The 24,345-nt window shown below is 39.4% G+C and overlaps 1 protein-coding gene across 3 annotated transcripts in view; it reads left to right on the plus strand.

Moving 5' to 3' along the window:
* The window catches only part of GRM5 (glutamate metabotropic receptor 5), a 508,001-nt gene that overhangs the window by 423,417 nt on the left and 60,239 nt on the right, over nucleotides 1–24,345 (plus strand). For all 3 annotated transcript variants that reach the window (XM_036259412.1, XM_036259414.1, XM_036259413.1), the window contains exon 8: nucleotides 17,187–18,126. In XM_036259412.1, coding sequence (XP_036115305.1) covers nucleotides 17,187–18,126 — 940 coding nt within the window. The remainder of the gene's footprint in view (nucleotides 1–17,186; nucleotides 18,127–24,345) is intronic.

Here is a 24,345-nt window from a genome sequence, read left to right on the forward strand (position 1 = left end):
GGAGAGACAGCTTTCTCCCAGACAGAAGTGCAGGCAGAGGCCATTGTTCTTTTTCTGAGACTTCACCCCCTCCTCCCACTCCCCAAGCTAGCAGTCAGGGGCCATATCTGAGTCTTCATAAACCTGACTAATACTTCTAGCCCCACCCTCATGATTCTCTGAGACTCTGCCCCCACCAACACATGGGCTGACCCAATCTGTTTCCAGTGGCTTTCCCATACAAATAGCCTCTTAGCTCATGCTCAGACTTTCCTAAAATCTTTCAAACAAGCAACATCTGGCCTTGGTATGCCCAGCACCTGTCACTAAGTAGCCCTGGTCCTGGCACTAGTGACAGTCTGTCTTGGTTCATGGCGTGGCCTCTCTGGTGCACCTCCAAGCTCAGTACAAGTAGAAGCCATCTGCAGATCACTTTGTGGCTCATGCCTGGTGACCCCAGACAGGACACAGGCAGTGGCTGATCTTGCACTGCACCTCCTGGGAGGCCCAAGAACCAGTGCACCTGATGGACAGTTTCAGACCATGTTGAAGCAGCACCCAAACACCTCCACAAGTGACACACCCAAGGGGTGAACTCACAGGCACCAGAACCCCACTGAAGTAAGTCCTAGTCTATGGGGTGGGCCCCTGCACAGCTGATCCTCCATGGTGGTTACAGCCAGTCCTTGCAGCCAATGGGCCTTGGGGTAAACCCCTCCTCTTGATGTGCCAATAGCAGTCAAGGCTCAGCTACAACAGGAGGGTATACACAGCCCACATGGAGGTGGGTGGTACAACTGGAATTCCCAACTTGTGTGAAAAGGGATGCTGTGCCACTGGACCCTACAGGACACCTACTACATAAGACCATTCTACCAAGTCAGGGGATGAAGTAGCTCTACCTAATACATGAAAACAAGAAGGCTTCCAAACTGAGGAGACAGAGAAACATGTCCCAATAAAAGAACATAACAAAACTTCAGAAAAAGAACTAAACAAAAGGGAGACAAGCTATCTACTAGATGCAGAATTCAAAACACTGGTTATAAGAATACTGAATGAATTTAGGGGAAGAGTAGATGAACTTTGAGAGAACTTAAACAGCATAAAAAAAGACATGGAAACCATAAAAGAGATCCAGTCAGAAATGAAGGATACACTAATTGAAATGAATAATAATTTACAGGGAATCAACAGTAGAGTAGATGAAACTGAGAGCCAAGACAATGATTTGGAATATAAGGAAGCAAAAAACACCCAATGACAACAACAAACAGAAAAAAAGAATCCAAAAAACAGGACAGAGTAAGGATCCTCTGGGACAATTTAAATTTTTTGCTCTCATCTCCTTCTGGATCATGGGAGTTCCAGAAAGAGATGAGAGAGAGCAAGAAATTGAAAACCTATTTTAAAAAAATATAATAATGATGGAAAGCTTTCTAACCTTGTGAAGAAAACAGACATACAAGTCCATAAAGTGCATAGAGCCTCAAACAAGATGAACCCAGAGAGGTCCACACCATGACACATTATAATTAAAATGCAAAAGGTTAAAGACAGAGAGAGAATCTTAAAAGCAGCAAGAGAAAAGCAGTTAATTACCTACAAGGGAGCTCCTACAAGACTATCAGCTGATTTCTGAACAGAAATTTTGCAGGCCAGAAGATATTGGCAAGAAATACTCAAAGTGATGAAAAGCATGAACCTACAACCAAAATTACTCTACTCAGTAAAGCTATCACTTAGAATTGGAGGACATATGAAGAGCTTTCCAAACAAGAAGAAGCTAAAAGAGTTCATCACCACCAAACCAGTATTATATGAAATGTTAAAGGATCTTAAAGAAGGAGGAAGAGGAGGTCAGCAATAACACAAACAATAAAATGTCTATAAATACATATCTATCAACAATTGAATCTAGAAAATAAAATAAACAAGCAGAACAGAAACAGACTTAAAGACACAGAGAACATTTTGATGGTTGCCAGATGGGAGGGAAGCTGTAGGTTTGAGTGAAAAAGGTAAAAGGATTAAGAAGTACATATTAGTAGTAACAGAATAATCACAGGAATGTACAGCATAGGGAATATAGTCAATAATATTCTAATAACTATGTATGGTGTCAATGGGTACAAGATTTATTGGGATGATCACTTAGTAAATTATATAATGTCTATTCACTGGGGTATACACCTGAAACTAATATACTATTTTATGTCAACTTTAACTGAACATTTAAAAATGGTTTTTTTTTGTTTTTTTTAATGACTAAATGAATGGTAAAATCTGACCAAAGCTCCAATCTCTCCCTATTGAATGTCTTCCACAATTGAAAGTAGGATACTTTAAGTCAATGACTATCTGGCCCAGTGTATTATACAAATTAGGTGATAAATTTGTATTTGTTGAACTAAACTTACTATTATAAATATCCCTTTTAACTTAACATGAAATTATCTTTTTTAGGATTTCTGATTCTAAATTAATAGATTACACAAAATTACTGGTTATCTGAAAACTCCATAAAGATAGTCATAAGCCATAACAATACTAAAAGTCATCTGCCATCATTTTTCTATCACTCTCTCTGATTAAAAAAAAAAAAAAAAAAAGAAAAAAGTTTTCTGGTTTCATTGATGACTTTATTACCCACTTTTGATACCTTTTTCACATACAAAGAAAAAAACATTTTTTTAGCCTTCCCAGAATAGATCTAGCATCTATTGTCTTCAATACTTTTACATTACAGTCAACTATATGTTGGGTAGTATTTGAAGTAAAACTAAGAATAGAGTTCTGGAGTGTTCCAGGTACAGTCTTGATCTTCTTTTCTGTCTACAATGGCCTCATTGGAAATCTTACCCAATCTCATATGATTAAATATTATCCATACACTGGAAATTTCTGAGTTTAAATATATAGCCTGGACTCCTCATCTAATCTCCAGAGTTGAATATTCAATGGCCTACTTGACATATTTATTAAAATATCTAATAGATATCTCAAATCCTACATTTCCAAAGCTGAAATCCCGGTCTTTATCTTCCTGATTCTGACGGCTGCTCTATCCTTAACATTCTATATTTCAAGTGTTGGCAAATCCATTCTTCCATTAACTCAGGTCGATACCTTTGGAATTATCTTTTAACTTCTCTCATATTTTTTAGTCAATGAGTAAAAAAACTCCATTGACTCTCCTTCAAATACAGAATTTTACTATTACCACTACTGTAAAATCCCTGCTCCTAGTTAGTAATCAACATTAATCACCTTTTCTGTTGAAATAACCTTCTAATCAGTCTTCTTGATTCTACTCTTGTCCCTACCTACAGCCACTTCTCAGGATCTTAGGCAGAGATACCTTTTTAAAAAGCAAGCCAGAATATGTTCCTCCATTATCTAAGAACCTTAATACAGTGATTTCATATTTTATTTAAAGTCAATACTGAAATAGTATTATAATATTAAAAGTCAAAGTCCTTACAAATTATTATAGCTTCAGATTACTTTCCCCCTTCATCTCCCTCTGACTCCAATACATAGGTCCTTTTGTTCTTCAATTAAAATATCTGCAAGTTTTTTAGTCTGAGTTCATTGCCCCAACTGTTCTCTGCCTGGAATGCTCCAACCCAAATATCATAGAGCCCTTACCCTTCCTTCCTGCAAATCCTAGCTGAAATGTCTTCCCTGACCAACTTGCTTAATATTACATGTTGTCTACCCCCTTACCCTCTTCTACTGCTTATTTTCTCCATTTAATATATAACCTTTTATTCTATTATATTGTTTATGTATTAATTTATTTTTTGGAACCTATATTGTCAGTCTGCCCAGCTGGAATATAAGCTAAAGGGTAGAGTTTGTTTGGTTGTTTTTTGTTTTTGTTGTTTGTTTTTCACATGTTTTGTTCAGTTGGGAATGACAAGGTCCTCAAATACAGTAGACACTCAATGAATATTTACTGAAGTACTAAATTACAGAATGGAAGAAAGGAAACCAATCCCCATGTACTGAGTGCCTTTCATTCATTATATCAGGAATTTTGTTGTCTGCCAGCTAATCCATAGCTGAAGTATCTGCATTTTACCAAAAACTGAGGTTAAAAGTATAAAATGTCTGTGCTGTGTTCACACAGCAAGCAGCGAAAGTAAGGCTCCAGCCTCACTGTAAAAGTCTTTCTGCAAAACTCACACTGTTCGCCCTGGCCTGTTTGGCTCAGCAGTTAGAGCATCGGCCTGAGGTCCAGAGAGACCCGGGTTCGGTTCCCGCTAAGGGCATGTACCTTGGTTGCAGTTTGTCCCCGGCCCTGGTTGGGTTGTGTGGGTGGCAGCCACTCAATGTGTCCCTTTCACGTCGATGTTTCTCTCTCTCTCTCTTCCTCCCACTCTATCTAAACAAAAAAAAAAAAAGGAAAAGAAAAACTGTCCTCGGGTAAGGATAAAAAAAAAAAAAAAAAACTCACGCTTTTCCCTTGATACAATGCTGCAGGCAATATCGAATGGACAGTGAGTCACTGGTTCCTTTCTGAAAAGATCTCTAAAATCTGTATAAATTTTTGTGCAGCAGTCCTTTAAAAACAATGAGCCAGATAAAATTGTTTCAGTTAATGCTGAAAAAATAATAATAATAATAATTTTTTTTTTTTTTTAATCCTCATCCGAGGACATTTTTCCATTTTTTGTACAGACAGAGTGGGAGGGAGAGAAAGGAAGAGAGAAAGAGAAAGAGGGAAACATCGATGTGAAAGGGACACATCGAGTGGCTGCCACCCGCACGACCAACCAGGGCCGGGGACAAACTGCAACCGAGGTACGTGCCCCTAGCGGGAACCGAACCCGGGTCTCTCGGGACCGCAGGCCGACGCTCTAACCGCTGAGCCAAACCGGCCAGGGCAATAATAATAATTTTTTTGAAGGAAATGTCAGGGGTCATACACTGAGAATTTGTAAAATGCCTTGTTACTCTTCCAATTTCTCAGTTCTCATTAACTTATAAATTTGTTTATCCCACCAGATGAGTCAAAAAGATGGTATATTTATAAATGTAACACCATTTGCTCCAGGAAAAAACAATTGCTAAAAGGCCCTCTCTCAATGGAACTTTTCAAAACAGGTTCTCAAAGAGAACATAAACCACTTTTCCTCTTGCTAGAAATTAAGCAATGAAAAATGTACATTGTGTCCTGGCCAGTTTGGCTCAGCGGTTAGAGCGTCGGCCTGCAGACCAGAGAGACCTGGGTTCATTCCCGCTAAGGGCGTGTACCTCGGTTGCAGTATGTCCCTGGCCCAAGTTGGGATCGTGTGGGTGGCAGCCAGTCGATGTGTCTCTCTCACATCGATGTTTCTCTCTCTCTCTTCCTCCCTCCCTCCCTCCTTCTCTGTCTGAAAATAAATGCAAAAATGTCCTCGGGTGAGGATTAAGAAAATGTACATTCTGCTCATCTTCACAATGATAAATTTGTGGTATGGTTAAAAACAGTGTCATTGTGGTCAGAAACCACTCTGATATACCAGACTAAGAAAAATAATGTGGTTTCATTGATTTTAGTTTTTGATAAATATAGCTTACCTAAAATAAATTATCACATTTTCCCCCAAGAACATAAAACTATAACACAGTGCTTACCACTACAGTCTCTAACCCACTTGAAAAATGCTTCATAAAGTATTTTTTTATTATTATATGAGTCATATGAAGCAGATAAATGTCTCCTATTTTGCCACCTCTTAAAAGTCACATTAAGTCCAGTGAAAAATTCAGAGAGTATATGTGCTGCCTTGTACTTACAATTTAAAATAATATAATACCATTTACTTGGGGCCGTGTTTATATAAACAGGCTGAAAAGATAAAACAGGCCTGGCTTTTTCCCAGAAGAACATGGGACAACCAAATAAAACACTTCAGCAGATGTTGAGTCACTACTATTTTATGTGGGTACTTCTCTTTTTCCTATTTTTATCTCTTCTTCATTATTAAGCCACAGTTCAAGTCACATGTTATTGTATATGGTCCTCACACTAATCCTCGAGATGTAGGCAGGAAGGTGTTATTATCTCTCCTCCTACAGCTTTGACTGATTTTCCATCTGAGCTTTCTCAGAGATGTTATAATTCTTCTATGACACTCTGTTGCTATGCTGTATAGGTATTATTCCTCTGCACATCGGATCACTGCATTTTGGCTGTTTCCTTTATATTTCTTTTCCCCACATCCATGTCTGTGCTTCTCCTCATATGGTTCCTTTCCCTTGAAATGCTCTTTGGCCCCAACCCTCCCCCGGTTCCCTTCACTGAAAAGGAATGAAATAGTGGCGCCTCCCTCATAGAATGTTGTGGGCATTAAAGAAGGTGTTGAGTGGATATTGCTCAGCACAGTGCCCAGCAGGGTAGAGTCCCAGAGCCTGAGCCTTTGACCATACATCTTTTTTTTTTTTTATCCTCACCCGAGGATATTTTTCCATTTTTTGTACAGATAGAGTGGGAGGGAGAGAGAGGAAGGGAGAGAGAGAGAGAAACATCGACATGAAGGGACACATCGAGTGGCTGCCACCCGCACGACCAACCAGGGCCGGGGACAAACTGCAACCGAAGTACGTGCCCTTAGCGGGAACCGAACCCGGGTCTCTCCGGACCGCAGGCCGACGCTCTAACCGCTGAGCCAAACTGGCCAGGGCTGACCATACATCTTTTAAAGGAATGAACGATTGCCTTTGTGGCACCTGGTGAGGGCCCGGTGGCTTGGATGTGCTCAGTAAAGGGCATTGAACTAAGAGGTGAATGTCATGCTCTAGTTGTGCTGGGTGAACAATTTTCAAATCTTTAATGAGTAGGACAAGGCATTATTAACCTTTTCCTTGTTCACTGTTATTATATGTGAGTTTGTTCCCATTTTTCTTTTTATAATAAAGGAGAATTTTGTTTATTTCAATACATATCAGTAGCTTAATTGAGGAATATGTATAATAGTATGCTACTTAAAATTCAGGAACTAGTAGGCTTGGAAAGAGAAACAGGAGGGGAAATCCACGGCAGAGTATGCACACGATTTTGCAGCCAGCCTTAGGAAAAGGTGAACCCAGGCCTTGGAACAGCCCTGCCGTGTCTGCAAAAGGAAGGAAAAGCAAGGCTGCGCAACAGGTTCTGTGGGAACGTAGAAGGAATGTGGGGTCTAGAACACGCCGCAGAAACTCTGAGTCATACAATTTAGAGCGTTTGAAGATCTGGACGGAACAGCAGCCGCAAGACAAAATACTTTTTAGTAGACAGATTATTTGCACACACACACAAAAAACTATTTTATAAGAGTCTGACTAAAACCAGAGGAAAGAGACTCTGAAAAGAGTCTTGCAAGCCAGTTAATTAATAGAAATTAAAAGTAAAACACTCATTATAGCTCATAGTATATATGTAAATCTATTGGTTTTAAAATGATGACTTTAATGTTTTATTCTAATAAAATACAAAAATAGTTTTAAGCATGTTATAGACTCGGTCCTGAGAATTGCACTACTGTCAGGTAATCGATCTTTAATTTCTCATGTGCAGTTTTCTACAAAGATATCTCCAGATTAAAACCCTCATTATAGGAAGGAATTCTGCATTATTTCCATTTTATGTATAGAAAAAAATGAGCCCTGGCCAATTTGGCTCAGCTGTTAGAGCGTTGGCCTGCGGTCCAGAGAGACCCAGGTTCGGTTCCCTCTAAGGGCACGTACCTCGGTTGCAGTTTGTCCCCGGCCCTGGTTGGTCATGCAAATGGCAGCCACTCGATGTGTCCATTTCACGTCGATCTCTCTCTCTCTCTCTCTCTCAACAAAAAATGGAAAAATGTCCTCTGGTGAGGAAAAAAAATGAGACACAAATAAATAAAGCAAAAGTCTCATATTCACGAGAAGTTTTTGTGTGCAAGCTGAAAATGAAGTGCATGTCTCCTGACTCTCTTACCCTCTTCATTAATGAAATCAGTCATTCACTGAATCTGTTTAACAGCCTGTTGGGGGGGGGGGGTCACTGTGCTTGGGTCTAGAATACAGCAAGAGCAAAGAAACAGCCTCCTGCTCTCAGATTGTTCACTGTCCAGCACACGAACCAGACAAGCAAACTTGCTGTGAGCGTAACAGTTGTGCTTTTATGCACACACACACACACACACAAAAACATTGTTGTGCAAGAGCTGTGATAAGAACAGGCCCAGGGAACTGTGTGACCACAGGGGAGGAAGCTGTCATTCAGTCTCAAGGAATCAGGAAAGCCACTCTGGAAGAAGATCTGGAAAATGAAAAACAAAACAGGAGTTAACTAGTGTACAGGATAGGGGAAAGGTAAAAATGGAGCACCTTTTATTATTTTGATTCATATGCTGTGTTTTTCCTCTTCATCTGCAGTTTGACCGTAAGTCATATTTTTCAAAGCTGTTCCCTACAAATGTGCATCTGTGAAAATCCTTCCCCCTTAGCACTCAGCAGTACTAGTGAATCATTCTTTATGCCTTAATTATGAGATGAATCTTTAAATACAATTTTAAATTCCCCCTATAAAATGTAACCATTAACAAAGAACAAAAATAAAAAGTAAATAAAATTTTTGTTATGAGTTGGCTCGACTCTCTGAGGGAACTGTATTTAAGGAGTCTAAACCAAAAAAATGTAATGCACCTGGACGGGCTGGGTCCAGTGGTAAGTGGGTGGTGTGCCTCCCCTGTGTAGCAGTGTTAGGAATGCCCCATAATCCATCTTTGTTCTCTTGTGCTGTGGGTATTTGGTGCCCATTCAGAAAAATTTCTACACTAGAAAACCTCAGGGACACAAACTCAACAATTTATCAGTCAGAGTCTCTGACCAGAAACCCTCAGGACATATAGGCCAGGATGACAACCTTGCTAAAGAGTTTGAACCAATGTGATTTTTTAGAAGAGAGCATAGATTTATGTCAAGATAACACATATTAAATACTTATACTACCACTAGCCCTGCCTTGCCCATGGTTAATTACTCACAATTCTCTTTCCTAAGGAGTCTCAGGAAACCTTTCAGGGGGGCAGTTGATCAGTTTGACTCCCCTGATGTAGCACAAATCATTCAATCAAGCCAGGGAGCAAGCAATCAAAAATCCCACAGGGTTTTAATCTCAGTCCCAACATGTTAGCATATTAAACTTCAGATTGCCTCCCTGTAAAGTAGAGTTGCTGATTCCTATTCCACTTGTTTATCATAAAGATTACCCAAGAGACTGGAGAGAGCTCCTGACAGATAGTAGGCACTTGTACTCCATGTTAAAATGCTGGTACAAACAGGAACACAACAGCTTCCAACTGAGGCAGTTTCCCATAAAACTTAACTAACATTTGGATAGAAACTAAATTTTTATTTGAGGCAGTGATCAAAGTATGTTGTCCTACTAAGGTAATGGTAAAAATCCATCAACTCTACCATATGCCTTCCCTGCAGAGGACTTGGGGTGCTTTTGTTTTTTTCCTCCCCTAAGGTTAAAAAAAATGTTGCAATTACCAGCCTTCCTGGGAACAGTGAATCTGAATTTTATAGTTAGATGGCACTTGTTAAAAAATGACTTCTGTTTACTGCCTTCCTCATTCCCCTACGCATACTTCCCAGATTCAATGAATGACTCAGAATTAGATTAATAAGTCAATCATAAAACATTCATCAATACATAATCAATATCAAGAATATTTCTAATGTGAAACATGTCACACTGCTAGGCAGTAAGCATTCAAAGTGCTTACTTAGTTTTGCCCTCTCTTGGTTACTAGAATCTTGACTAAAATTTAGTCAAATTTAATCTTGACTGCATTATAATGTAGTGAATTTAGCCTTCTGTCTATAACAGTTCTGTAAATTGGAACTTCTTATAGGAAACAAAAACTTTTGTTGAGAATGATTTGATCCATACACTAGATGAGGATTATATGCTCTGGTTATATAGTAAATATTTTAATTTATAAATATCTATGCTAATTTTATGAATAAGACACTGTGCTCAGTACTAGGGATTCATTCATCTGTGAGCAAATAAGACAAAGTCTTTAACATCAGGGTGCTTATAGTCAAGCAGGGAGGACAGACCTTAACAATACTCTCTCTCTCTCTTACATGCACACACACATACATATACACAAACACACACAAAGTCCAATTCTTCTGAACTATGGAAGTTATAAAAAACTTTAGTGTAGGCTAAGTGAACAGAAAATATTACAAGATCTGGGATATGGACAATGCATAAAAATTCTGAGTCTGCATCACTCTGCTATCTCAGACCAACACCCTAGAGAGTCAAAGCCAGAGGGGTAAAGAGAGGAGGAAAGGCAATCAGGTGGTCTATTGATGGAACACATTGAAAGTAAGCATGTTATTAGTCACCAGTCAACACCTTGTACTCTGGACAGACTGTTGCTCAGGTGTCAGTTTGGTATACCTGAAATGACCTAACCAGCAGCTGCGGACACATACATCTGAGTCTCAGAGACTCTCAACAGCAACTTCCTTTCCTCCAAAAATATACCAGGAATAATGAAGCTTGTTAAGGAGTTCCTACCTAGCCGACTTATAGAACATCAGGCGTCTGTCCCAGGATCTTTGACTTCTCATTCCTTCTCCCTGAACAGACACTTGGAACAGCGTTTGAAAATGCAATAGCCTATGACTATTAATACAGAAATATTAACTCTGCAAAACTAATACCCAAACAATAAGCATGAGCACCAGTCAATGCTGAGGAGTCATATCATTTTTTGGGGTCCAGAAATCAGTGGACCATCCATTTCCCTTTAGGTGTATTGAAACACATTGGTGTAATCATAGGATGAATGCAGATAATACCATTCGGCAGCTCACTTTCCCTTAAAAAAAAAAAGGGGGAAAACAGTTGTATTTTTGTTTGTTTGTTTCTCCCCCCCCCATACACCCTCCTCCCAATTCCAACCCCACCCCCAGCATTGTTATCTATGTTCATTGGTTCCACACACATGCATATGAATTCTTTAGTTTATCTCATCCATCCCTCCCTCCCCGCTTCCCTGAGGTTTGTCAGTTTGAACCGTACTCCCTTCTATGTCTCTGGGTCTATTTTGTTAAAACAGTTGTACTTTTAATATATATTTCCCTACAAGCTTTAAAAGGATGGATTATAGTAGAGAAATATAGACTATGGTTCACCCATAAAAGGGAAGGAAAGTGAGAAGCAGACAGCTACTTAAACAGATGTCATCAAAAACTAGGCCATGGTTTTCTAACCTATGGCTTATCTGCATTTCTAGAAACTCTAAAATGTTTGCTAGGAGAGAACTTCACTGACATGACCAATATTATTTAACCTAAAATATGATAACATATGCTAAACTGATTAAATCTATGATAGAATTATAAAATGTATACTGTAGATTCCTCATTAACCTCTACATGTCCTTCCAGTATGTAATAACTTACCAACAAACCAAAAGGACTTCCAGTGATTTACCATTACACTAAGAATGAAAAAGAGATAAGACAGAAAACTATTACATGGAGAAAATACCCAGTAATTCGCAGAAGAAAATAAAGAAGAGAATTAGGAAGAATACCAGGGAATTCGTGTGTTTGTAGCCCAATGCATATAGTAGGGGTAGCGATCAATGAAAATTTAAATTTACATTATACTAGGGTTATCATTATCTCAAAATTCTGAGATTGAATAGAATGTGTTCCATGATAGGAATACAGCAATGAAAGAATACCACTCCTTGTTCAAAATAAATAGATCTAATAGATAGATATCTGTAAAACTGAAGCTCAAGGCTCTGTGCAAGCTCTTTGGATAAAAATTTAAGGAAAAGAAAAACTGATGTTTTTAGAAAAGGGTATGCTGAACCATCCAATTAACCACTTTTCTTTGGCCTCTGACCACTTCTTTCCTTCTAGCTGATCTATCTTATGACTTCCCTGACATATCCTCTTCTCTACCATTCCTTAATATTGGATTACACCAGACCTCTAGGCTCTGCTCTCATCTACATGTATGAATTTCTTCATTGGTTTCTTTCATTTCCATGTCTTTTACTTCCTCCTGTAAACAGGTGATTCTTAAAATTATAATTTCCACCCTGAGATCTCTTCTAAGCTCCTGTTTCCATCTTCTCAGTTGGTCACAGATACTTCAAACACAATACCTCCAAACTGGAACTAGATATTATTCTCATAAAATGTGACCCTGTATATCCTACAGTCCTTATCTTAGTTAGTAGCATTGCTATCAACTTGGTTAGAAGCCTCTCTCCTGATTCTTCTCTCTCATAATTTCTTTCAACCCTAGCTCTAAAATTTCTTTACTAGCTGAATGTTTTCTTCAACACAGTGACTTTTAGATTTTGCCCTATCATCCTTTGACTTTCCTCTTCAGATAGCCTTTCTGACCAGTTTATTTGCCTCCAGTCTCCACCTGCCATCCTTACCTGCCTTTCCAGTCTATCTTCCCCCACCACTAGTCCTGGCCATGAGACAATGTAGTTCATGGAAAGCCTTAGGTAGGATTAGAGTGATCACATCTTTGAATTATTATATAAGATATTTGCACCCTAGATGAGAAGTCAACCTGACAATCTCTAAGGCTGTGTTGCCAACCAAGGACCAAGAACAGTTATGTGTCATTGAGCCATTGAGTTTGCTTATTCAAAATAAGATTCCTTTGTCCTGATTCAAAATCTCCTAAGTTTAGACCTTCAAATTGTACTTTTATAGGCTCTCCAAATGATTGTGATGCACATCCATTTTTGGAAACCTCTAAGATCCTATCCAATTATAAGATTCAGTGATTATAACACTTTAATCAGAATCCAATTTTCTATTCCAAGAAAATAGTTACAAAAGTATTTTGTGCAATGTCAGAATCATTAAACTAAACATAAAGCCTTCTGAATGGTGCACATTAAGTGAAAAAAAAAGCATTCATTTGAATGTATAAATTCTGGTAAATTTGTGAAAATTAAAACATCACATTAGAAGTATGCTTTATGCACATTTCCTTCGACACATATATCTAATGGGGTTTTCTTTAATTTCACAAATGATGTTAATTCATTGCACATGAGGAGTTGACAAAAAAATAGAGGTAAATGTTACCACATGCAAAACATTTATTAATTAGGGTGTTAATTACATTTAGATAAAAGCAATTAAGATTTAACAGAACAGCAGGGGAAAAAAAAGAAGACAGTAAAATTAAAACCCTTAAAGTAAATTTTTTTTTCAGTTGATTCTCTCTAGTTAATGAAAGGATTTCTGCTTCAGGTATCATATAGCATGTTTGCTATATCAGTAAACTACTAGGACATTAGTAGCTTATGACCAACAAGGGAAACTGGTCCCTATAGAATTAACTATAGTAGATAGCAAATTTCATTTTCACATTAGTTTTATAAATAAATTGTTATGAAAGAATAAGAATAAATTAATCCTTATTTTCCTGTTGTATAATAGTTCCTACAAGAAACAGATTTATAAATATGAACCTATGCCCTATGGTATATAAAGTCTCAGAGGTTGAATTTCTACATATAAGAAGCATATGTGAACAGAGATGCCTAAAAATATGGATACAGGTATATTCATTTGTAATGAAATATACATGTACAGTGATACCTCGGTTCTCGAACGCCTCGGATTTCGACCAAATCGGTATTCGACCAGGAGATTCGAGAAACTTTTGTCTTGGAATCCGAACAAATATTTGGAACTCGAACTTCCGAGATGAGCCGAGTTGAGCCGAATTGGGGTTCATTCGGCCCAGCGCGCCTTGCTTGCGTCATCAGTGTGAGTGCAGAGAGAGAGTCACGCTTTGTGGAGAGAGTCACGCTTTACACTGAATTTAACCCTTAGACATACTGTACACTTTTATTTCTTGTTGAGACTTATGTTTTTCTACATATTATATACAAATTAGGCCAGTAAATATGGCATTTTCTGGGGCTTGGAACGAATTAATCCAGTTTCCATTATTTTCTATTGGGTTTCATTGCTTCGGTTCTCGAACAATTTGGTTCTCGACCGTCCTCCTGGAACGAATTATGTTCGAGAACTGAGGTATCACTGTATTTAAAATTAGTGAAATTATGTTAATATCTCTCTTATATTTAATCTGGGCTATCCACAGCCTTTTCTTTCAAGTTAAAAGCACTTTGTTTCAATATTAAATGTACATTTTTTTAAACAAATATGCATTTTTCCAAGGAAACAATTTTATAAAGTGTACTGAGGATCCTAGGCTAACTCACAAATCTTATTAAACCCATAGTGAGTTTAACTGTAATACCAATAACACTTTGAAACCTGAGGTCGTGAAGAAAGAGACTGGCAAGGCAAAATTAATGAAAATAAGAATGTTCCCTTTCCTTTTTACAACATAAGTGCCTTAGAAATACTTTTAAAAACCCATATGCTTCTTTGCTATTATTACTTATTGCTACCTTCCCCTACCTATCAATAATTGTTGATTTTCATAGCCACTCACTACAACACACTTGATCATGAGATATGGGCAGTTAATAGGAGAACCTTACATCTATATCAATTAGGATTTGGTTTATGTGCATATATAAGAAAAAAAAACACAGTAGTTTAAACAAGGTAAGTGTGATGTATGTACATAGTTCAGAGCTAGTCAGTCAGTGGTCCCATGGTTAACAGGAACCAGGGCACTCACTCTCTATCTTCTCTTCCAAAACCCAGAACATGTTTTCTGCTCTTAAAGTTACCTTACATTCCAAGATAACTGCTGGAGCTCTAGCCAACATGTTATACTCCAGGCAGCTAAAGCAAAAAGCAGGGAAGGACAAAAAGGGTCATGCCAAGATGATTCATTTTCCTTTTAAAAAGTTCTCTGCTTACATCTTATTGGCTAAAACCTTGTCACATGGCAAATCTGACTGCAAAGGCTGCTGGGAAATGTAGTGTTTTAGTCACATCCTTTACCTTGCCAAATCAAATTGGAGATCTGTTCTTGAGGATAAAGGGGAGAATAGATATTTTCAAGCAATTAGCAAGCTCTGCCGCATTCCTGAACTCCTTTCCTACTCACAATAAAGCAATCTCAATTGTATTTTTTTTTTAATTAATTGACAGGAATGATCTTTCTAGAGCAGTGGCTCTCAATTTCAGCTGAACAATTAGAAGTACATAAAGTGGCCCAGCCAGTGTGCCTCAGTGGTTGAGCATCAACCCATGCACCAAGAGGTCACTGGTTTGATTCCCAGTCAGGGCACATGCCCAGGTTGTGGGCCAAAGTGGCGGGCATGCAGGAGGCAGCCAGTTGATGTTTCTCTTATCAATGTTTCTGTCTCTCTCTCTCCCTCTCCCTTCCTCTCTGTCTCTAACATCAATAAAGAAAAAAAATTTAAAAAAATAAAAAGTACATTAAGTACCTTTATTTTATTTTTTTATTATTTTTTTTATCCTCACTCAAGGACATTTTTCCATTTTTTGTTCAGATAGAGTGGGAGGAAGAGAGAGGAAGAGAAAGAGAGAGAAACATCGACGTGAAAGGGACACATGGAGTGGCTGCCTCCCACACGACGCCAACCTGGGCTGGGGACAAACTGCAACCGAGGTACGTGCCCTTCGCGGAAACTGAACCCGGGTCTCTCTGGTCCACAGGCCGACACTCTAACCACTGAGCCAAACTGGCCAGGGCCATAAAGTACCTTTTAAAAAATCCTGATGCCCAGGCTAGTTCAATCAGAAACCCTATCAGTGAGACCGAGGACAAAGTGTTTTGTTTTGTTTTTTAAATCTACTGGTGATTCCATTGTGCGGCCAAGTTTGAGACTTTACTGTCCCAGAGAAATTTTAAAAGAAGGCATGTAACTCAAATAATACCAAGTTTTCTTGCTTTTTTTTTTTTTTTTTTTTTTTTTATCCTCACCCGAGGACATTTTTCAACCTTTTGTTCAGGTAGAGTGGGAGGGAGAGAGAGGAACAGAGAGAGAGAGAAACATCGACATGAAAGGGACACATCGATTGGCTGCCACCCGCACAACCGATCAGGGCCGGGGACAAACTGCAACCGAGGTACGTGCCCTCAGCGGGAACCGAACCCGGGTCTCTCAGGACTGCAGGCCGACGCTCTAACTGCTGAACCAAACCAGCCAGGGCCAAGTTTTCTTGCTTTTTTATGTTGTATAATAAAGTAACATTTAAATAAATAAATAAATAAATAAATAAATAAATAAATAAATAAATAAACAGCAAGCCACGAGTAAAGAATAATTTGGGGAGATTGGCACTTGCCACAAAGGCCAACTGTTTGCCTTTGGGTCAGTTTTTTTCTACTACACTCTTTTTTTAAAACACTATATTCTCTTCTGTTACACTGGAATCATATGATTCTCTGAAAATCCACACTTTTCTATCCAGTAGATTCAAGGACAGCATAGTTTGACCCAATGTGGGTCATCCTTGATGACTTTACCTCTCATGTATCTCCACATCCATTTAACCACTCTGTACTGCTTCAAACACCTCTCAAATCTGTCCACACCTTCATCTCATCCAAAATCCACACAGCAACCAAAGGAATGTTTAAAACATACACACAAATCTGACCATGTCATTTCCTCTACTCTATATAGATCCCTCCAATGACTTCCCATTGATCTAGGACTCTGCCCTGCAACATCCCCTCCCACCCACCTCCCAGCCTCATCTTCAGCCACTCATCACTCTATTGCACTGTGGCCTCCTTTCCTGCTTCCAACGCATTCTAGTTCTTTCCTTACAATTAATCTGTTTGCCAAACCTACTGAATTCCCAAACTCAGCCAAACCAATACCTTCATTTGCTAACTTCTGTTGAAGGAAGACTTTATTGCTCCATAGACTGGGTCAGGATCTATACTATACTTCTTCATGGCCCTTATTACAGTTGTAATTCTTTAGACGTGCACCCCTCCACACCGATTGTTTTTTATGAAGGCAGGTAGTGTGTTGGTGTTCATCATTTTGTTTTCAGAACCAGAATAGTTCCTATCACAGAATATGTATTAATAACATAAAGATAAATATTTTATGAATGAATATATGAAGAAACGAGTACTGTGGGATTCTGAGATTGTAATGGTAGACAAAGTGAAAGGGTCGTAAGCAGCTGCTTGTAACTTAGGCACAACTGGCCCAAGTAAATGTGTCTTCCTTCTTTTTCAATATGTGTCTGTGTCTCTGCAGGTTGTGATTTGATCCCAGTCCAGTACCTTCGCTGGGGTGACCCTGAGCCCATTGCAGCTGTGGTGTTTGCCTGCCTTGGCCTGCTGGCCACCTTGTTTGTTACCGTAGTCTTCATCATTTACCGTGATACCCCAGTAGTCAAGTCCTCCAGCAGGGAACTCTGCTACATTATCCTTGCTGGCATCTGCCTGGGCTACTTATGCACCTTCTGCCTCATTGCAAAGCCCCAACAAATTTATTGCTACCTTCAGAGAATCGGCATTGGTCTCTCCCCAGCCATGAGCTACTCAGCCCTGGTAACCAAGACCAACCGTATTGCGAGGATCCTGGCTGGGAGCAAGAAGAAGATCTGTACCAAAAAGCCACGATTCATGAGTGCCTGTGCCCAGCTAGTGATTGCTTTCATCCTCATATGCATCCAGTTGGGCATCATCGTTGCCCTCTTTATAATGGAGCCTCCTGATATAATGCATGACTACCCAAGCATTCGAGAAGTCTACCTGATTTGTAATACAACCAACCTAGGAGTTGTCACTCCTCTCGGATACAATGGGTTGCTCATTTTGAGCTGTACCTTCTATGCTTTCAAGACCAGAAATGTTCCAGCTAACTTCAACGAGGCCAAGTATATCGCCTTCACAATGTACACCACCTGCATTATATGGCTGGCCTTCGTGCCAATCTACTTTGGCAGCAACTACAAAATCATCACCATGTGTTTCTCAGTCAGCCTCAGTGCCACGGTGGCGCTAGGCTGCATGTTTGTGCCGAAGGTGTACATCATCTTGGCCAAACCAGAGAGAAACGTGCGCAGCGCCTTCACCACATCCACCGTGGTGCGCATGCACGTGGGGGATGGAAAGTCCTCTTCGGCCGCCAGCAGGTCCAGCAGCCTAGTCAACCTGTGGAAGAGGAGAGGCTCCTCTGGGGAAACCCTAAGGTAAAAGCTGTGGGGACACTGTGGGGCACTGGCCCCTATTGCTGAAGTGGTGGCATTTGCTTCCTGGGTCTTTGAAATGGAACATGTCTGAGTGAATGAAACTAAAGGAGGCAGGGTGCTGGGAAAAGGGCTTCAGACATTTTCACTGAATGGTTTTGGTGCGGTTAATTGGATATGAACCCAGTGACTTAGGTCGAGGCAGAAACATAGAACTGCAGACCTCTGACTAAGCAAAGAGTTACATCCATAGGGGGATAAGGTCGAGAGGGCAGAGAGAGCACAGTTAAGTCTTTGAGCCAAGGCAAGGACCTCCAGGTCCAGAGGGGACAGAAATACATTGCAAACTAGATTCTAGTTCTCCAGAAAAGAGTAGAGAAAATTATTGTTAACAAATAAGCTGATGCTGAGAACAGAATACCAGGAGCCTCACACGTGTGTGACTGCATTTGCATGTGCCCAGCTCGTGGAGGCATGAGAATGTAGAATTTGTTCTTAATGGGAAACTTGCACTTTCTGAGAGATGTCAAAGTGGATGAAAGAGACAAGAGAGCAAAGTAGCTTTGAATATAATCTTTCTGAACAACTAGCCAGTCTCCCACTTTCTCTGTTGCCCACAGTCTCATCCCACCCAGCCCACAGGTATTGATACTGGACAATTGCCATCTGAAAAGAATGAAATCAACAGTCAGTGATTTCCCCCCATGTGAAGGACTACCTTATATGATAAATGCCCCCAAAGGTGCTTCAAAGGCAATGAGAACATCTTATCAGTGGCTTGGGAACAAATTTGAAGGTGTTAAAAAGGCCATATAAGTTGTCGAATTGGGAATAAGGACCTCATCTCTTTAAGAAGTACAAATCTTATGGAAAATAAAATAAAGAAGAAAAAAAGGAGGTACATATCAAAAGAGCTAGTCAGGACATTATCTTCTAACTCTACGGAGATTTGACAATTTTCCTAAAATCTAGATAAATAAATGAAAGGTAACTATCTTTCAAATGGAATAAAAATAGCTGAATAATATTGCTTGAACAATTCTCTTATACCATCATTTAGCCTACATAAAAAGTCTTATTTTCCATCAGCCCTAATTCCTCAAAGCCTAAATTTTAGTGATGGTAAATATACTAGGTCTGCTGAGGGCAAAATAAGACTCATAGGATACTTAGAGTTACCCACCTGGCCCAATTTATTTGCATTATTAACGTGTATCCTTGCCTCTTTCAATTCTTTTCTAATTCCTATATGCCTCTCATTTTTTTCCTTGCACCTTGAACAAGGTAGTCAACTAAATTGTAAACCTCAGGGAAAACTATGTCTTCTACCTCTTCAATAAATCCTGGAGATGTCATGTTCTATACACAGAAGGACTTCCATATCTCAAGCCTGCTGGCATATTTTCCATCTGCCTTCCTGACTCCTCTCTAAAACATTTTTTTTTTTTTTTTCAGAAACTTCTGCAAGATCAGCCTTTTATTTTGTCGAAGGAAATCTATTCTGTCAAACTTACTTTATCAGCCTTTCTGTAAACTCTTTCGGTAAATAAAATCTTCCCTGGCATCCTGATAGATAGAACAAACACATTGCTAAAGGGACAGAATTGTGAGTCTGTGCCTAAGCACCCTGAAGCCCTCGAGGGCAGGCTCCTTGGAGAGACAGCGTGGAGCCATAGTGAAGAGCACTAGCTTCACAGCCAGGTGCTCCTGAGTGTGAGCACTGGCTTGACCATTTCCTCTCTCTGAGCCTTAATTTCTTCATCTTCCAAATTGAGATCATATCACCTAGTTCATAAAATTGTAAAGAGAGAAAAGGGTAACATGTGCAAAGTCCAGGCACACAGTGGGTACTTTATTGAAGATAGCAGGGTCCTGAACTGGGATTGAGTCCAGACAGCATCACTTGCTAGCTGTGTGACCTAACTGTAAGCAAATCACTTAACCTCTCTATGCCTCAGTTTCCTCCTCTGATGAATGGAGATAATGAAATACATACTTCATCCAGTGGCTGTGAGACTAAATGACTAATATGTGTAAAGTGAATGCCATACAGTAGGCACTTTTTCAGTGTTTGCTATTATTATTAACAATTGTCAGTCTTCTTCCACATCTGAAAATCTTTGTGTCAGATATGCAACCAGGATGATCTTAATAACAAAGAGAGCATAATAAAAAGCAGTACTATAGATACGTTGATCATACAGCCTGGGCATTTCCATACTTTCAGGGCATTTCCACCATTACATTATTCAACTTCTTGGCAAACTATAGAGGACACCCTTTGCCCCAGTTTAAGCAGGGTAAGCTCCTTGGGTGTGAGGACCTTGTAACCTGGTTCCTTATGTTGCCTCTATGTCTAGAAGTACAAAGAAGTACATAGAAGATACTCAATCATCATTTGCTGGTATGTTTGTTGAACGAATGGATTTGGGAAGTAATGATATGATAGGGATTTTCCCCTTGCCTTCAAGTGTGCATACTACTACTTCTAGTGGTTCCACTTTCATCAAATTAAGCCTACAGTAGCCTGTATTACAAATATCCCCTGCACGCCTGTGGTCATCAGTTTCTGCCAAAGAATCAGGCCATTAATCCCATCCATTGATCTCATGTTTTGCTATATTCCTCTAGCAACATTAGATTATGTTCCTCTATTAATATTAGATTACTATGTTCAACTGTGTCATTTGTACTTCCGTAAACAAAGGAGCAACATCAACAACAAAATGTACTGAGAGTGCCAACAGAACATGAGAATGCTTAGGAATTAGAGCATTATTTTAACTCATTTTCCCTACAGTGCCTTCTACTTCTTGATGACTGGATTTTTCAGTCAGTACATTTGGGTATTAAACTATCAAAGAGAGAAAGAAGGGACCTTTGGCAAGTGTTAGGTTTTGTGTATGCGATCTTAACAAACCCATGTCTGTCCATGTGATCCTGTGGTCACATCTGAGGCAGGCTATAGTCAGATTATACAGAGAGTTCTGTTTTGTCATTAGCCAGGATATTCAGGCTGAACCTGCTTTTCATGTGGAGAAGAAGAAAGGCCAGAGAAAACTATAATACCCTTGAATCATATACATACCATACCTGGTTCTCCTTTTACGCTATAGTCCTAAGAAAGAAATTAGATTCAAACTAAAATTCCTTTCTTCTATGCCTCCCACGAGCTCTCAAATTATGTCTACTTTGTGATCCAAACTCAAGATGTTCAGAACACAAACAAAGAATTTATCACATTATAGAATATAACTGGTTATGCATGGATTTACCTCTCTATTTAGTTTATGGTTTTATAAAGGACAGTGTGTATCACATTGCCTGTCACATTAGGGCTTAAGTAATGGCAAACAAGTAAACTTGGGTGCTTCTAATACTTTCACATTTTATTCTAAATTACCCCTGTTACTTATGCTGCTCTGGCTTGAATGCTATGCCACTGAGCCAATCTATTGAGACCTAGAGAGTACTGTGTGAATTTGAACAAGGTACTTCAATTCATTTCTTCCATTGTGAAATGGTATATAATTAGTCCTGTTGGTGAGGAGTAAATGAAGTAATATGTGTTAAATTCTTAGTATCAATACATAGAGAGTACTCAATAAATGATGGCTAAGCCACTTAGAAATGTGTTCAGCTGCAGGAAAGATTAAGTCAGATTTTCAGACCTGTAGGATTTATTGTGTGTGTGCTTTTTTCCCTCATATCACAAGAAATATGCAGGTAAACTGCTCCCAATATTCCTCCAAGGCTATGTTTCCAGAGCTAACAGCTCTGCTGTTCTACACACCTATGCTAATGGTTACATGATGACTGCCATGGCTCCATGCATTGCATCCTCCTATTAGGAAAAGCAAAAGTCTTCTCAGAGTTCTCTAAAAAGTGCCTTTATGTTCCATGGACAAAACCATTTCATACAGCTATCTTTAGCTGCATGAGCATAATAAAGTGTGTGTTTAGCTTTTACATCCTCCAGCACGGAAACTGGAAGGAGAAGGGAGTGGTGTTGAGTGCTATTGGATGAACCACTTAGAAGGGTCTACCATGAGAAGTGACAGTACCTAGTTGTAATAGTAGTAGCAATAATAGAATAGTCTCATGATCACTAAATATTGAAAGTAGAAGCAATAATCATTCCATTTTCAGATGAGGAATTTGGGGTCCAGCATGGTTAGAAGGCTTGCCCATAGACTAGTCAGTTATGAAGCACTTCTTGTACCACACCTCAGCTTTTTGACATTTGAACTGAACATTTCTCGGAATATATTCTTCAGAAAGCTAGTCTCACAAACTATTCCATAAAAAAAAAAAAAGTTACTTGGTCAAACACACTTGGAAAAACTCAGACTACTATATTCTTTTACTAGAAATAAATACTGAGAAGTCTTGCAGTGTGGAAACCAATCATTCATCTGTTAATTTTTTCAATCTTTTCCCAAGCTTTTGAACACAGGACTATTTTTTGAAGTAACTCTGTTAACATTCTAGAGAATTGATACTAAAAAGAGGACTCACTCGGGAGAGAAAAAATCCTCAGAGCCAAAAAACAAGACACGTTTCCAAGGCCAGAAGTGTAAATCCTGTCTTTAGTGAGAAGGGTAGCAGAAAGAGCCAATTTCCACCTCCAGTCATAGAGACCGCTTGTGTTTTCTGAACACCTGAGGGAAGAACAGAGCTAATTCTAACAGATCCAGCAGTTTACTGGGGAGTTAAACAGGCCCACCCTAGAACACAAAAAAACCAAGTGCCCGGAGTCAGTCATTCAATTCGCTGAAATAGCAAAGGGAGACTTTTATTTGAAAGGGAGTGAGTCACGATTGATTTTTTTAAATATAGAAACGTACTATTTATGCCATCCATGTATAGAGATCCCTGTGATTAACATTTTGGTTCCAGACACTGACTTCCAGCACACATGATGCTGCAGCAAATCGTTGCCGAGCAGATAATGCCCTGCTTCCTTCTGAGGCCTTCAGTCCGTCTGCAGATTGACAGACACGCACAAAACCAGTTCTGACCTAAGTAAAGCATTGCATTTGATGAGTCTCAAGTCCCAGCTCTACAAGGTTCAGAATTCCCAGGGCCATGGAGCCGAGGCTCTCAGAGGCCGTGGACCTTCCACGGCTAAATGAAGAACAGAGGTCTAGAACTCTGCATCAGAACTGTTCTCGGAAGGTAAAACCCTCCCTGGGAATTCTAGTGGCAGAAACATTAGCATTGCCTCCACCTTAATTTTAGAAACTACCGTTTGCCACTTTTGTTTTAATTAACTAATTAACTTTGCTTTAATTAACATTGTCATGAGGGCCCACTTAGGCTGTCTGTTCAAGCAACTGCTAGTGGCTTTCACATTCATTGCCCAAATTACAATTGGCCTGAAAAATTGGTTCTCTTGTGTGAATTCTAATATAAGCCAACTATTGTTAGAGCTTTGATGATTTCCAGTTGCTTAGATTTCATTAAGGAGTTATTAGTCTGTGTGAAGTGGTATTCCGGCCATTTCTCCCTCCTTACAATCCTCCGCCTCTTCCTGCTGTCTCTCTAGATCCTTTCTGTTTTCCAAGGCCCAGGTGCCTCAATGAAACCCTATCAGATTAAACCACCTCACAGACTTGCCCTTATCTGGACTCACATGTTCTTCATTTATTGTTTACTCACAAACATTCACTGAGAACTGGGCATTGCCAGGAACTGTGCCAGGCCCTGGATTTGGAGGTTGTTTTGTGTACATGTGCAATATTTTCACAACTATCTCATGCCGTCGTAAAAATATTCTTATCTCCCTCAGTGCCTAGCACAGTGCCTGGCATATTGCAGTGCTCAGTGGTTGATAAGAAGAAATGCTTTCCACCCCCTAAAACCAAACATTTTTTTTTCATGTAGTTTCCATTGAGTGCCTGCTCTGTGCCAAGAACTGTTATAGATTATGGGGATGCAGAGATTACTAAAACAGTCTTTGAGGACCCCTCAGTCTCCTGAGGCGGAACTGGAAACGGAAAAGCTCAGTGAAGTAATGCAGCGCGTGGCAGGAGTCTATGGGGGAACAAAGGGACCCAAAGGGAGAATCCGTAAATTCGACGCTGGGAGTTAGAAAATCTTCCAAAGGAACGAATTTAAACAAGATAATCTATTTAAACATTTTAATTCCTGCTTAGACATCTTCAGGGTTCTCCACTGGCTAAGATAGGATAGAGCCAAACTTTCTCTGCCTGGCAGGAA

The sequence above is a fragment of the Molossus molossus genome, unplaced genomic scaffold (assembly GCF_014108415.1).
Source record: "Molossus molossus isolate mMolMol1 unplaced genomic scaffold, mMolMol1.p scaffold_m16_p_13, whole genome shotgun sequence".
NCBI classification, from domain to species: domain Eukaryota; kingdom Metazoa; phylum Chordata; class Mammalia; order Chiroptera; family Molossidae; genus Molossus; species Molossus molossus.